Consider the following 14,880-nt stretch of genomic DNA (forward strand, 5'->3'; position numbering starts at 1 on the left):
GACAGATGAAGGGAGAGAACATTAGGCAAAATGCTTCTTCTCTTTTAGTATTCACTTTTACCCTCAACCTTATTGATGGAAATAAACAGGCATGGGTTGATCTTATTAGCCACTCTGAGACATGGCCAACTTGTACCAGCCTCAGGCTGCTAAGGGAACTCCTTTTAGTTGCCTATCTGGTCAGATAGTAATCTATAGTATTGGCCAGCTAAACCAGGCTCTTATTAGACAGGAAAGACGTGGGAAAGAGATGAAATTAAATGGGGAAAGAAAAGGACATACAATATTGAGCCATGGACGGACAGTGTCTGACTTTGCAGATGGTTCTTGGGATTTAGCTTGTGGAGGTGTGGTTGTTTCTCTCTTTAGCTTGTTCTAGTTGGGATCTCTCTAAGAATCAGGATGAACAAGGTACAATGAAGGTGTCATGTTGGATCTCAGGAGATAGTGGAGGTGGCAGCCATGGTCATGAAGTTTGCTCCTTCCTTTTCTCTAAATCAGCAGTGCCACAATAGTCAGTTTCCCGCCACAGCAAGTCTCTGAGGACCTCAAAAGAAGTGACAGGCAGATTAACCTATCCCTTTTTTGTGTTGTCTAGCAATTGCGCCTGACTTCCCATGTACTGATTTATGGTTTGATTTCTAATCCCGTGCTTCTCCTGTTTACTAGGCATGATCTTAATTATATTAGTAAGGTCTTTGTCTCCCTTTTTGTATTTCCCTATCAACGTTTATGGAATGACAACACTTCATACATGTTTGTATTTGCTTTTCTCACAGTTGAGCTCACATTTAGGGTATATTTGTAGGCCCAGATATTAAAAGTGCTTTCGTTTATCAACTGAAGAAATAATATTATGGTGCAGTCTGTGCCATGAAATTTCTTATCTATTTTTCTGTGCTATTGCGCAGGTTAGATGAGAAGATGAAAATGCCTGTGGACTGCCTGAAGTATACTTTTCATCACGGAATTACCGCTGGTGTTGGGGTTCGGGGTTATTTCAGACCCTCAAGCATGAGGACAGGGCAATAAACATGTTGCTTTAAGATGAGATTTGTTAACATAGCTTCTGGCTTCCCTCTCAGGCTTGTTTGTCAGAAGGGATGATCCTGCACAATTATGGAATGCTGCTTCCCTGTGGGGTGGACCAGTTCCATGGCACTGAGTACGTATGCTGTCCTCAGACAAAAATAGTGGATGAAGCTCTTTCCAAAGAGGACGACGATGAAGAGGAGGATGAAGATGAAGATTATGACCTTTATAAAAGGTAGAGTAATACAACTAATAGTGAGGCCGCTGGCTCATTGACCTTTATAAAAGGTACAGTAATACAACTAATAGTGAGGCCACTGGCTCATTGTTACCTGTAGTGATTCCTTCCATGGTTGGGGATGGGAAAGCAAACTTGTTCTGCTTTTGGATTCAGCGGAAGAGGAGTATCATGGAAGTGGAGAAGTCTTGCAGTGCACAGGAGGAAAAATGACTCGCAACAATCCTCTGAAATTGGAGCGGGAGGAGGAAGCACCTCCATCCAAAGTCACTTAAACTGGCTGGCTGTTCTGCCAAATATGTGACTCCAAATGCTGTAGTCTTCAGTGAAATACAGCTGATTGGAGAGAGGAGGAGAGTTTTTTAAAAAGTCTTTGAGCTAGAGGCTTAAAGAAAGTATGGCTCTGCTACATGTAGCTATAATGAGAACTCCTGTAGCTGCTGCTGTTTACATGATCAGCAGGCACTACATTGGTACTCCCAGCTCTGATGCTTATAAAATAGATGAAAAGAGAATCATTGTGCTTGAACATCAAAGGTTGGCTTCAAAGTGATTAGCATTAATTTGTACCCCTCTAGTGAGTTCCCAACTGAGCCAGATGTAGAAGACTTCACAGGAACAGCTGTGGAAGAAGATGAGGAGGAAGAGGATGAGGAAGAGGAAGTGGTGGAAGATCGTGATTACTATTACGATAACTATAAAGTAGATGATTACAATGAAGAGACCCCTACTGAGTCCAGCAATGACAGGTCTCTTTCTGAAAAGGAAATAATTAGTGATGTGAAAGGTAAGTCCTACTCTACAGCCTTCCTAGCTCCCTTAGGCTGGCTGTCCAGTTGATCTTGTAATTCCTGCATTGGTGGTGATGCTTTCAATCCATCCAGCAGATTGCACTGTGGAGGCTTTAATTGCCATATCGGTCATCAAAGAAAAGCTGATGCTTATGTTTCAGATATTGAACATGACAATAACACTCTAGAGCTGTGGTGTCCAACATGCTAGCCACTACCCACACGTGGCTATTTGGCTGGTTGAGTGTGGCTAGTTCACTATAGCCACTGTAGCAGCTACTACTTCAGAACTGGTTGGACACCATGGCTCTAGAACATGGCCTACATGTTGTTAGTTAATGGCAGTCTTATTGGCAGAAGCTGGTGCACAGAACAAGTATCTCCACCAAAGGGCAGTGTGTTCAGGAAACAGTATTTGCAGAGCCTAATTCTAGGGGAGATCTCTATACCTACTTGGGGCATTTGGCTGACGGAAATGTCTCCCTAGGTTTGAGTGACCAGCTTTGGTCTGTCTTTCCTGTGATATGGATTCCTGAAAACTTAAAACTGTTGAACCAGAGTCTCAAGTGCTGTACACTTTGAGCGTAATGGAGGTACACTAATTTACACCAGCTCAGAATCTGGCCCCTTAAACAAGAGAATGTTTCCAATAGATGCCTCCTTTTCTGTTCTATTTTAAACAACCCAGCCTCCCCTGAAATCCTACTCTTCCTTGAAGAAACTGAACCCAGTGCAACCAACTTCACCTCTTTTAAATATTTGCTGTAGTGCTTGTCAGGGAGCAGGTGCTATTGCAGGGGAGCATCTGCCAACTGTGTTGTGACTCCAGGCTGTAAAATGTCTTTTATTTTTGAGTGTCTATATGCCGAGGGAAGAGAGAGTGGAATTCGTTAACTACAGATGACTGAATAACTGCCATCCGTTTGTTTTGTAGGTAAAACTCTTCTTGCTGGTGACATGCCAGTTTGTTGCAGATAATTTCTCTGAAACAGTAGATTGATTGTGTATGTGGAGTTATTGTAGTTAAAATAGACTTAAAACAGGTTGACTTGTGTAGTTTGCTAGCTTCTGAAAGGTGTCTGTTCTGGGGATATCAAATTTCCCTCTACAGTGTTTGAAAGAAAGGAGGATGCCTGCTGTAACCATAGTCCAGACCTCTTCAGAATGGTTAAACTGTTACTAACCTAAACAGATGCTGCATCTAAACAGAGCCACTTATGCTGGCAGCTTACTGCAGAGATGTCTGTCTATGTGTAAAATGCTGTAGCTGTAAAAGTTGTCTTGAATTCTCCTGCTTAGTGCCCAGGCTTTTTAAAACTCAAAAACCCAGCTGCTGATCTACTCAGTGACATGTTCCATATGTATATCCTGCATTTTCCACTTGCTTCTGTACCTATGCAGTTCTGAATTCAAGCTTCCACCCAAAGAAACTGCAGTGGAATGTCTTCCTTGTCAGATACCTCCTGCAGAACTGAAAGTCTTTTTTCACATTGTATCTTAAGCATTTTAAACAGCGGAAGCCCTGTCTATGAGCATATGGGGTATGGCCCCTTTATCTCTGAAATGTATTTGTACCCCAGTTCAGTGTTCTGTCCCACTTCCTGGGTTTAAAGAGAACAGTTCTTGCAGATGATGGGTTCCATGCTGGGCCAACACCAGAATCCCAGGCTGCACATTGCTCGTACTCTAATGCAGCAGTAGCAACACATTCCTGGACTGCTCTGGTTGCCTCAGTATGACGCCAAGGGGCACTTTAAGAAGTGCCCTTAAATGTATTGTAGAGTGAAGCAAGGAGCGGTGCTGCAGTAGAATTTCTTACCTAGAGCCACCAGTGACTTTTTAAAATCGATTAGCAAAGCCTGTACTCCTCACTAGCTTATGTTCTAACCCGTCTCCACACAGCTGTCTGCTCCCAGGAGGCGATGACAGGTCCCTGCCGGGCTGTGATGCCTCGTTGGTACTTCGACCTATACAAGAGAAAATGCATTCGCTTTATATATGGAGGCTGCGGAGGCAACAGGAACAATTTTGAGTCAGAGGAATATTGTATGGCTGTGTGTAAAAAGATGAGTAAGTCCTGCTTGCCACTGGCCCCTTTTGCAGCAAGCCACTGTCCTGTCTGGCATTTGGTGTTTCTCCTCCTTGCCTCGCCCAAGTGAGGATACATGTGTAGCCCATCCTGTTGGTTCTTATGTCTGCAGCACTTCTGTCTGTCCTTTTGCAGCAGTCTCCTCTTGTCTCTGTGCTTCTGTAGATGTTTAGGTTTAAGTTCCTTCCTACATCTAGGGAAAGCTGGTTTTCTCAACATACACAGTCTGTCTCTCTCCAACCTAATCCCACATTTGGCCTGCTAACTTAATGAAAACAGGCTTAATTATTCTCTTCTAGATTTGTAGCAGGGACTGGGAAACTTCTTTAATCTCTATTCTTATGAAACTACTCCACTTGTTCATTTACCCAGCTGGTAGCAATCTCTTGCCAGTCAGAGCATCATGTGTCTGTTCAACCAATCACTCTGGAAATGTAGACTGTTAGTCTAAAAATTCTTCTGGTTGGAAGTTTTTCTTATTAGTACATTTTGGAAAGTCCTGCATAAAGTCATGCAGCATTCTGGTTCCCACCTTCTGCTCCATTAGAAATATGAAACATGATTCAATCCCTGCATTTGATAGCTTGAGATTGTTGGCATCACTTTCTACTGGCTTCTATGGCAGATGATAAAACTACTGAAAACATTTTAACCTAATTATTAATCTTATTGTTCAACTCTAGCCCTTCCACTTCAGCTGCTATGAAAGCCTTTTGAAAAGCTTTCTGTTATCTGGGCCTTGGCAGTCTGTCTGTACAGCCAGAATCCTGATTATTAAATGAGCTTCATGCAAGTACATTGGATTGGGCTGATTTGACTGAAGTCATGAAATAAAAGCGGTGGCTGTCAGAAGCTTTTTGTACAGAAGTTTGTCCTGTCCCAGAGGGATTTGAAGATGGAAACTGAAGTCTCCATTTCCAAACCTGGCTCATAGATGCTATGAGCAATCCCAGGATACAACACGTGTGCCACTTGTACACAGCCATAATCCCCGTTTTACAGTCTTACTATTGTTTCACCTAATAACTTTCTCCATTGGCTTGAGAAGAGAGAGATTCATGTGCACACTGGGACTAAATCTCCTCTCCAATGTTCACGTTATAGATTGCAGGATGACATGGGGCATATCAGTCCACTTTAAATAAGGGCTAACCGGTGTTCTAGTCATTAGCCCTCTCCAGGTGCCCATTTCACCTATATAGGCTCCAATATCCAAGGTTCTATACGACTGAATATGCAGTAGCTGCCATGTTTGCCGTGGTCCATTTGGAAAGGGCTTTGTGGTATGTGACTTCTTTGGGATCCTTCATGTAACATCTCTTGCCAAATTTGAATGCCTTAAGATGATGGAAGACTTCCTTGCCTTGAACAAGTTGAAGTCATCTTGCCAAACCTCCTCCTGCTGTCCTGTCTCATTCCATTGCCTGTTAAGCCTGGTAGGTGCATCTGATAGGGCAAGTAGGCTTGAAGTGTGAAAGCCCTTGCTCCATGGGAATGGGTTGCTGCTTGAGAGTTTCTGTGGGGCATTCTCTGTCATGATCAAGGGAGTTCATTGGTGCAGTGTAGAGCTAGTTTGTCAGTGAGCAGCAAGTATAGAAAATGGCCTATCCAAGCAGAGACCAACTGTTGCGGCAAGAAGTTAAGTTCTGTTCTGCATTTGTAGCATAGCTCTGTTACAGGGTAACTCTTGTCTCTGAATGTGAAGACTGTACAGATACTGGTGGTCCCAGTGCATAACTGTGAATTTGGAATGTTGTAACTTCCTGATGATGTGCAGCAAACTGGCAATTTAATTATACCAAAATGAAGTCCTGGTATGTGGTAGTTCAACATACTGTTTGACAGAGGGAGAACTCTGCTGGTGTGAAGGTGCCTCTTCCTCCCCACCCCTTACAACCATTATCACAGCAGGCTAACCTAGGACTGTAGAAATTGTCTGAGACATTCACTTTATCTTTCCAGTTCCCCCTACTCCTGTACCCACTGATGATGTGGATGTCTACTTTGAAACCCCAGCTGATGACAATGAGCATGCGCGCTTCCAGAAAGCAAAGGAGCAGCTGGAAGTGCGACACCACAACCGCATGGACCGGGTGAGTGTCTCCTGTCGTTTCATTTGTCTGAGCTGCATGATTGCTGCCTGTGTACCACTGTACAGATCAGTGCTAGCCAGACTTGCTTTTACAGTTACCATCTGTGTTGCTTTTGCACACAGCTTTGTGGCTGTGGTTGTATTCTTTCTTTTTTTTTTTTTAGTTCACTTCCTAGGTTTTGGGACAGAAGTCATCTGGAGTGACAAACTGGCTGCCCATTAGGATTAAATGCTAAGATTAGACACTGGGCATTAGAAACATTTGTCCGTGATTATGGGTGCTCTAATAAAGATGCCTTTTTAGGCCTCTTAATGCCTAGCAGTGCTGAACTAGAATCAGTCTCCCCTGTCTTCATGTAAAAACAAGTGAGCTCAGAAATACCTATGTGAAATAATAATTTTCGGTACCTTGCTGAACTGTGCTCCCCTTTGCCTGCTTAGGTGAAAAAGGAATGGGAGGAAGCAGAATATGAAGCCAAAAATCTTCCCAAGGCGGAGAGGCAAACTCTCATTCAGGTAAGAGTTGAGATCTAAAAAGGAGAGTTGATTCTATTCCCAGAGATTAGGTTCTTGGCATCTGTCCTCTGCCTATGTAAGCTAATTAGCTTCTCAGTGTTCAGTGCCAAAAGTACAGGGAGTAAAAAGCAGTCCTTCCCTTACTTGGATCAACACCCTGTAGAGAGACTTGACTCAGTCACATATTTGGGTCCGAAAACAGAAAATGGTGCTGTGTATTGCCAGTCCCGTCCCGCCCCCTCTCCCCCCCGCCTTTTAACAGTGAAGTAGCAGCACCATCAAGTGTGTCAGTAGCCCTGCCAAAAGGGAACTCTAAACGTTTTGCATTTGTTTTGCTTAGCTGTGTTTACAAATGGACCAACAGTCCTATCCAATCTGGAGCTGACTTTCTCTGTGGACAGATTTTCTATTTGTGCAGATCTAGTGAAAAACCTTGAGGTTGAAAATAAATGGCTTCCTCGTAAATTGTTGAACTCCTTCTTTGTGAGAAGGAAATCTCCATGGAAACCTGGGGTTAAGTCCTGCAAGTTGGGTCTGATGGATATAAAATCTTCTGACAGTCTGCTATAGAACTCGTACTAAGTTAAGAACAGATATTAAATGTTCTTACTGTATGCAAAGGCCTCTTTTTCTAGTGTGGTGTCTTCACATGATTTTGTAAAGCTTCTGAAGCCTGTATTTTATCGCTACCAATTTTATTCATAGTTTAGGAAATAGTTTTTCTTGGTTTCTAATGGCAAATACAGAAACTTAATAGTGTTCCTGCTCTGGTCTATCTTGGAGTGATGGTTTTATGCATTGACAATTGTTTACTATTGCCAGGAAGCTTACTCTCTAATACTAAAGGTGAGCAAATGCCCTAGAAGTACCTAGATATGGTGCCTTTCATAAAATAATGCCACTCTTTCGCTTGTAGGTATGGTATTATCCACGAGGAATAGGTGGATTCTTAAATCATCAGATCGGTACTAGAGCTGAAAATAATCCAATTTCAAACATGGTATTCTAGCTACATGCCCCCCCCCCCCCCCCCCTTCCCGGTCTTCTCTATAAACAGTTAAAATTGTTATAAAGTACCTTTGAAAGGCATATTGAGATGATCATTTGTACAGCATACTAAGTCAAAATCAGTTCTGTCGGCACCCTTCTCTCCTCATGTTAAATGCCTTGGGCAGAGAGAGTGGGATGGGACCTTCAGCACCTTCTAAGGAATGAGATCAGCAAGAGTAGACATTCTTGTTTGGTTCATTCTTCTCTGTTGCTACAGCGCTTTAGCCAATTTAGTCAAGTTCTGTTTCTCTCCTTTCCAGCACTTCCAGGCAATGGTCAAATCTTTAGAGAAAGAGGCAGCCAGCGAGAAGCAGCAGCTTGTGGAGACTCACCTGGCTCGAGTGGAAGCTATGTTGAATGATCGCCGTCGGATTGCTTTGGAGAACTACTTGGCTGCCCTGCAAGCTGACCCGCCACGAGTGAGTTGTGTTGGAGCATTTAAATGTGGCATAAACAGTGACCACTCAGTGGGGCGAGGGGGAGCTAGGGAAGACTGGAATGAGCGTAGTGTGGGCAGGGGTTAGCACGCTGTGAAAGCAGACTCCTTGCAAGCTGTGCCAATCATAACTGATACCAAAGACCTATCAGCAGAGCATCTAAATTCCTGAGTGCTCTGGTTACTATGTAGAAAACAGCACACAGTTCACTCTGCATTTGTACTTCAGGCACAGCTGTTTTACAGAAAGTAAACACTGGAGACAAAGATTAGCTGACAGATTAGAAGAATGTTCTGCCTATCCGTAAAACAGACTATAGACAATTTTAGATACTGAATTTCAGTGCAATTGTTGGCTAGAATCCTGTTCCTTGTGCCACCAAATTTTAACTCTTCTTAAATGCTGCAGCCCCACCGCATCCTCCAAGCCCTGAAGCGTTACGTCCGCGCTGAGAACAAGGACCGTCTGCACACTGTCCGCCATTATCAGCATGTCCTTGCAGTTGACCCAGAAAAGGCTGCACAGATGAAATCTCAGGTACAAAAGAATGTTTCTGTCAAGGAGCCATTGTTATTCCTGGAGTGATACTTGGAGACTCTCTAGAATAGCTTTCCTCAGAATCTGTCCTAACTCCATGCTAATTGGCTAAGTAGCTGAGTACCTTAGCAGCTTGACATCTTTGTGCACTGAAGAGGAACTCTCATTTCCCAATTTGAACACATGCTGATTGTTGCTAGTGATACTCTTCTTACAGCTTTCCTTAGCACCTACCTGAATGTTAACTACTTCATGTTCAGATAGCATCCTAGAATAGTCTGTGGTTTATCCATGCGTCAGCCACTGTACCTGGCAGTTTAACTGTTAGGTAGTTTCAGATATGTTCATCCCTCAGCCTCTAGCAAACTTCTGTAGTTTTTTATTCTAAAATTGTTAGAGTAACATTAAAGGCCCAACCAAGAGCAGAACTGTGCATATAGTAAGACTGTCCCTTCCACTTGTCTCATCCAATCATGTGTGGGAAGAAAAATAGGCAGAGATTGGTAAACTGACTTGCCAGAAGTCTGTGGTAAACCTGAAAATGGAATGCAGGCCTTGTGATCCCTAGTACTGTGCCCTAGTCACTGGACCGTGCTGCCATTTCCCATGACCTCTGTGAAAGGTCCGCACAAATAAAAGGCAGCAGGCTGCATTGGAGAGACAATGTGCTGTCAAAGGCATAAAATAAACCAATATCTTTCGTTAAGTCTCTCTAATAGTGTTCTGGGGCTTACCTAGTCCTATACTAATGCAAGGCAAAACTTCAAAGAGAAGTGTGGGCTTTGGGACTGAGATTAGGACCAGGATTTACCATTGCAGTGCAATCACTACTGCTAGTATTCAGAGGTTAATGCAAATAACATATTTCCATTTGCAGGAGTTCTTTGAGATCTGGTTTCATTAACGTGATGTTGATTTTTGAGGTGCTTGTGATGGACACTGAACTTGTCTTCAGATCTTTCTTCCTCAGACTGCTCCCTGTCTCTTGGTTTACACATACTAGATAGGATTCAACAGTAAACACAGTACTTGGTGACTGGGGCAGTGAAGAATATCTAGTTGCTCTCTTCAGAGTCAGTTTATTATATCAAACACACGCCTCCTGACTCCTTCATTCTTGTGCTGCCAAAGCCGCACAGTGTGGTGAGAACTGCAAGCTTAAGCTAAAAAAAAGCTCATAATTCATTCTGAAGGTTTCAGTGTCAACGAATTGATATGTGAGGAATGCGGGTGATATCGTTCAGTTTGAATTCGCTTTACTTTTCATTGCACTTTAAGTTCTTTAGATAATTTGCTTGATTGACAGGTGGCCACATGTAAAATCAAATTGCTTTCATCATTGCTTTTAAAGGTCAGATTCACTTCTGACTATAGAATCATAGAACTGGAAGAGACATCAGAAGGTCATCAAGTCCAGCCCCCTGCTCTAGGCAGGACCAATCCCAACTAAATCAACCCGGCCAGGGCTTTGTCAAGCCAACACTTAAACACCTCTAGAGATGGAGACTCCGTTACTTCCCTAGGTAACCCATTCCAGTGCTTCACCACCCTCCTAGTGAAATAGTTTTCCCTAATATCCAACCTGGACCTCTCCCACCACAACTTGAGACCATTGCTCCTTGTTCTGCCATCTGTCACTACTGAGACCAGCCTCTCTCCATCCTCTTTGGAACCTCCCTTCAGGAAGTTGAAGGCTGCTATCAAATCCCCCTTCAATCTTCGCATCTGGAGACTAAACAGACTCAACTCCCTCAGCCTCTCCTCATAGGACATATGCTCCAGCCCCCTAATGATTTTGGTTGCCCTCCGCTGGACCCCCTCCAGTGCGTCCACATCCTTTTTGTAGTAGGGGGCCCAGAACTGGACACATTACTCCAGATGCGGCCTCACCAAAGCCGAATGAAGGGGATTAATGACATCTCTGGATCTGCTGGCAATGCTCCTCTTAATGCAACCTAATATGCCATTAGCCTTCTTGGCTACAAGGGCACACTGTTGACTCATATCCAGAATCTCATCCACTGTAACCCCCAGGTCCTTTTCTGCAGAACAACTACTTAACTGTTTGGTCCCCAGCCTGTAACAATGCTTGGGATTCTTCCGTCCCAAGTGCAGGACTCTGCACTTGTCCTTGTTGAACCTCATCAGATTTCTTGTGGCCCAGTCCTCCAATTTGTCTGTCACTCTGGACCCTGTCTCTGCCCTCAAGTGTATCTACCTCTCCCCCTAGTTTAGCGTCATCCGCAAACTTGCTGAGAATGCAATCCATCCCCTCATCCAAATCATTAATAAAGATGTTGAACAAAACCTGTCCTAGAACAAAACCTGTCCTAGAACCGAACCTTGGGGCACTCCACTAGAATCCGACCACCATCCTGACATCGAGCCCTTGATCACTACCCGCTGGGCCCGGCCTTCTAGCCATCTTTCTATCCATCTTACCATTCATTTATCCAATCCACAATCCCTTAACTTGCTCGCAAGAATATTGTGGGAGACCGTATCAAAAGCCTTGCTAAAGTCAAGATATATCACATCCACTGACTTTCCCACGTCCACCGAGCCAGTTACCTCATCATAGAAGCTAATCAGATTGGTCAGGCACGACTTGCCCTTTGTGAATCCATGCGGACTATTCCTAATCACTTTCCTCTCTTCCAAGTGCCTCAAAATGGATTCCTTAAGGATCCCTTCCATGATTTTTCCAGGGACCGAGGTAAGACTGACCGGCTTATAGTTCCCTGGATCGTCCTTCTTCCCTTTTTTGAAGATGGGCACTACATTTGCCTTTTTCCAATCATCCGGGATTTCTCCCAATCTCCACGACTTTTCAAAGATAATGGCCAAAGGCTCCTCAATGACATTTGCCAACTCCCTCAGTACCCTCGGATGCATTAAGTCCGGACTCATGGATTTGTGTAAGTTTAGCTTTTCTAAATAGTTCCTAACCTGTTCTTTACCCTCCAAGGGCTGTCCACCTTCATCCCATCTTGCATCACTTAGTGCATTAGTCCGGGAGCCCACCTTGTCCGTGAATACAGAGGCAAAGAAAGCATTGAGTACTTCAGCTTTCCCCACATCATCTGTTACTAGGTTACCTCCTTCATCCATTAGGGGCCGCACACCCTCTCTGATCACCTTCTTCTTGTTAACATGCCTGTAGAAACCTTGTTATCCTTCACATCCTTAGCCAGTTGCAATTCCAGTTGCACTTTCGCCTTCCTGATAATCCCCCGGCATTCTCGAGCTGTACATTTAAACCCCTCCCTGGTCATTGTCCCAGTTTCCACTTTTTGTAAGCTTCCTTTTTGTGATTAAGTTCATCAAGGATTTCCCCTGTAAGCCAATCCGGTCTCCTCCCATGTTTGCCTCTCTTGCTACCCGTTGGGATGGTTTCTTTCTGTGCCTTCAATAAGGCTTCTTTAAAATACTCCCAGCTGTCGTGGACTCCTTTCCCCTTCATGTTAGCATCCCAGGGGATTCTGCCCATCAGGTCTCTGAGGGAGTCAAAATCTGCTTTTTTTGATGTCCAAGGTGTGTATTTTACTGCTCTCTTTTCTTCCTGAAATCTACCATCTCATGATCACTGCTTCCCAGGTTGTCACCCACCTCTACTTCCCCTATTGGTTCCTCCCTATTTGTGAGCAGAAGGTCAAGCTGCGCACAGCCCCTGGTCGGCTCCTTCAGCACTTGTACCAAGAAGTTATCCCCAACATTCTCCAAAAACTTCCTGGATTGCCTGTGTACTGTCATATTGGTTTCCCAACAGATGTCATGGTGATTAAAGTCCCCCACAAGAACCAGGGCCTGCGATCTGGAAGCTTCTCTCAGCTGTCCGAAGAAAGCCTCGTCTACCTCATCCACCTGATTCAGTGCTGTTGTTTGCTCCTTTAAACTTAACCCATAGACTCTCAACAGGTTTTGCTCCCTCTTTATACTGGAGTTCAGAGCAATCATAGTGCTATCTTACATATAGTGCAACTCCTCCTTTTCTCCCCTGCCTGTTCTTCCTGTACAGTCTATACCCTTCCATGACAGCGCTACAGTCATGCGAGTCATCCCACCAAGTCTCTGTTATCCCAATTAAATCATATTTCTTGGACTGGGCCAGGGCCTCCAGTTCTTCCTGTTTGTTGCCCAGGCTTCTTGAATTAGTGTACAAATTCCTCAGGTAACCAGTTGATCGCCCTATCTTCTCCATTCGAGACAGGGGTCCTCCTTTCTTGCTCCTTCCTCTCTGCATTTCTTCCCGGTATCCGACTTCCCCACTCCCTTCAGGGTTTTGGTCACCGTCCCCCGACGAACCTAGTTTAAAGCCCTCTTCACTAGGTTTGCAAGCCTGCCCGCAAAGATGCTCCTTCCTCTCTTCATTAGGTGGATCTCATCTCTTCCTAACAATCCTTGTGCCCGGAACAGAGTCCCATGGTTGAAGAAACCAAAGCCCTCTGTGCGACACCACCTGCGCAACCACGCATTTACGTCCTCAATTCGACGATCCCTGCCCAGTCCTTTCCCTTCAACAGGGAGGATGGACGAGAACACCACTTGCGCTCCGAATTCTTGGATCCTTTTTCCCAGCACTACATAATGTGCAATAACCTGCTCACGGTCATTCTTGGCTGTATCATTAGTTCCCACATGGAGAAGCAGGAAGGGGTAGCGATCCGAAGGTTTGATCAGTTTCGTAAGCCTCTCAGTCACATCCTGAATGCGAGCTCCTGGTAAGCAGCACACCTCTCGAGATTCCAGGTCTGGGCGGCAAATGGATGGCTCAGTCCCTCTTAGGAGGGAGTCCCCAACCATCACCACCTGTCGTTTTCTTTTGGGGGTGGTGGCCGTGGAACCCCCATCTCTAGGACTACGCATCCCATGCCTTCCAGTAGATGGTGTTCCCTTCCGGTTTCTTCCTTGTGAGGTCCCTTCCAAAGCATTCAGCGCTGTAGAGCCTGTGGAGAGAGCCTGAAAGTGATTACTTACCTCTATAGCATTGGGGGATTCCCATGCTGGCCTTTTTCCCTTTTGAGAAGTTACATGCTGCCAGTTCTCTTCCTGGTCACGTACTGCCCTCTCTGGCTCCTCCGCCTGCCGTGCTTGAAGGATTAAATGCTGCCTTCTATCGAGGAAGTCTTCATCTTCTCTGATCGAGCGTAGGGTCTCCAGTCCTCTAACTTTTTTTTCCAAAATGTCAACCATATTGCACTTTGTTCAGATGAAATCTGTTCTTTCTTCCGGGAGGAAGACAAACATGGCACACGCTGTGCAGGTAACAACAGGAGACCCATCACCATCCATCGCTGCTGTCTGGGAGAAGGGATTTAAAAAGAAAGGCAAGAGAACCTCCCACCCTTCCCAACTCCCCCTCTAAACTCCCTGTTAGCACTCACCTGTTCGCAAGTACCTTGGTCGCTTGCCCACTGCCTTAAAAAGCCCGGGAGTGCTTGAAAGTCCTTCCCCCTACCAAGGCTCAGCCAATCAGCAGAGGCTTCTAGTATTCAAACTTTAATTAGAAGCCAACAGTTTCCACCTGCCAGTCACAGCACACACTCCATGAAGGGGACGGGGAGGGCAAAGAGGAAGTGGGGGAAAAAAAAGAAAAAAAAAAAGCCTCACTCTCAAACACGGGAAAAAACAAACAAAACGAAAAAAGAACACACACCAACCCTCACTCACAAACACTAACTCAGCACACAGTAAGAGAGCCCCAATAACAAAACACATTTCCCTCAAGAGTCCTGCATCTGCTTCTCCTTTTACTGGAGAATTCCCTCTCTAAAATCCCTGTTAGCACTCACCTGTTTGCAAAAGCAGGTCCATTCAACTCATTAATTTTTCCTTCAACATTTGGCTTCTTTAGTCTCTATGATCCCTGATCATGTAGCACCTTCTGTGGGTCAAGTCTGGAGTTAAATTTAAGAGTAACAAGAGCTAATGGGTGAGTTGAGGCTATGTGTACAGTGTGACCCAGTTTTCAAATGAAGTGCTGCATATAGATGTGTATTAGAGAAATACATAAAATGGCCAGTTCTGATGCCCCGTATTCCAGTATAGATGCCTTTATTTGAAAATTGAGCTATATGTGCTGTATCTGAACTTACACT

General features: G+C 44.5%; 1 protein-coding gene across 4 annotated transcripts in view; it reads left to right on the forward strand.

Moving 5' to 3' along the window:
- Positions 1-14,880, forward strand: part of APLP2 (amyloid beta precursor like protein 2) — a 119,847-nt gene that overhangs the window by 95,288 nt on the left and 9,679 nt on the right. For 2 of the 4 annotated variants that reach the window (XM_075909697.2, XM_075909698.2), the window contains exons 5-11: positions 1,086-1,267; positions 1,849-2,057; positions 3,964-4,131; positions 6,113-6,243; positions 6,684-6,758; positions 8,069-8,227; positions 8,654-8,782. In XM_075909697.2, the coding sequence (XP_075765812.2) occupies positions 1,086-1,267; positions 1,849-2,057; positions 3,964-4,131; positions 6,113-6,243; positions 6,684-6,758; positions 8,069-8,227; positions 8,654-8,782 (1,053 nt within the window). The remainder of the gene's footprint in view (positions 1-1,085; positions 1,268-1,848; positions 2,058-3,963; positions 4,132-6,112; positions 6,244-6,683; positions 6,759-8,068; positions 8,228-8,653; positions 8,783-14,880) is intronic. The other 2 variants (XM_075909699.2, XM_075909700.2) reach the window with 1 other exon arrangement.

The sequence above is a fragment of the Pelodiscus sinensis genome, chromosome 25 (assembly GCF_052426305.1).
Source record: "Pelodiscus sinensis isolate ZL-2025 chromosome 25, ASM5242630v1, whole genome shotgun sequence".
Taxonomy (NCBI): Eukaryota; Metazoa; Chordata; order Testudines; family Trionychidae; genus Pelodiscus; species Pelodiscus sinensis.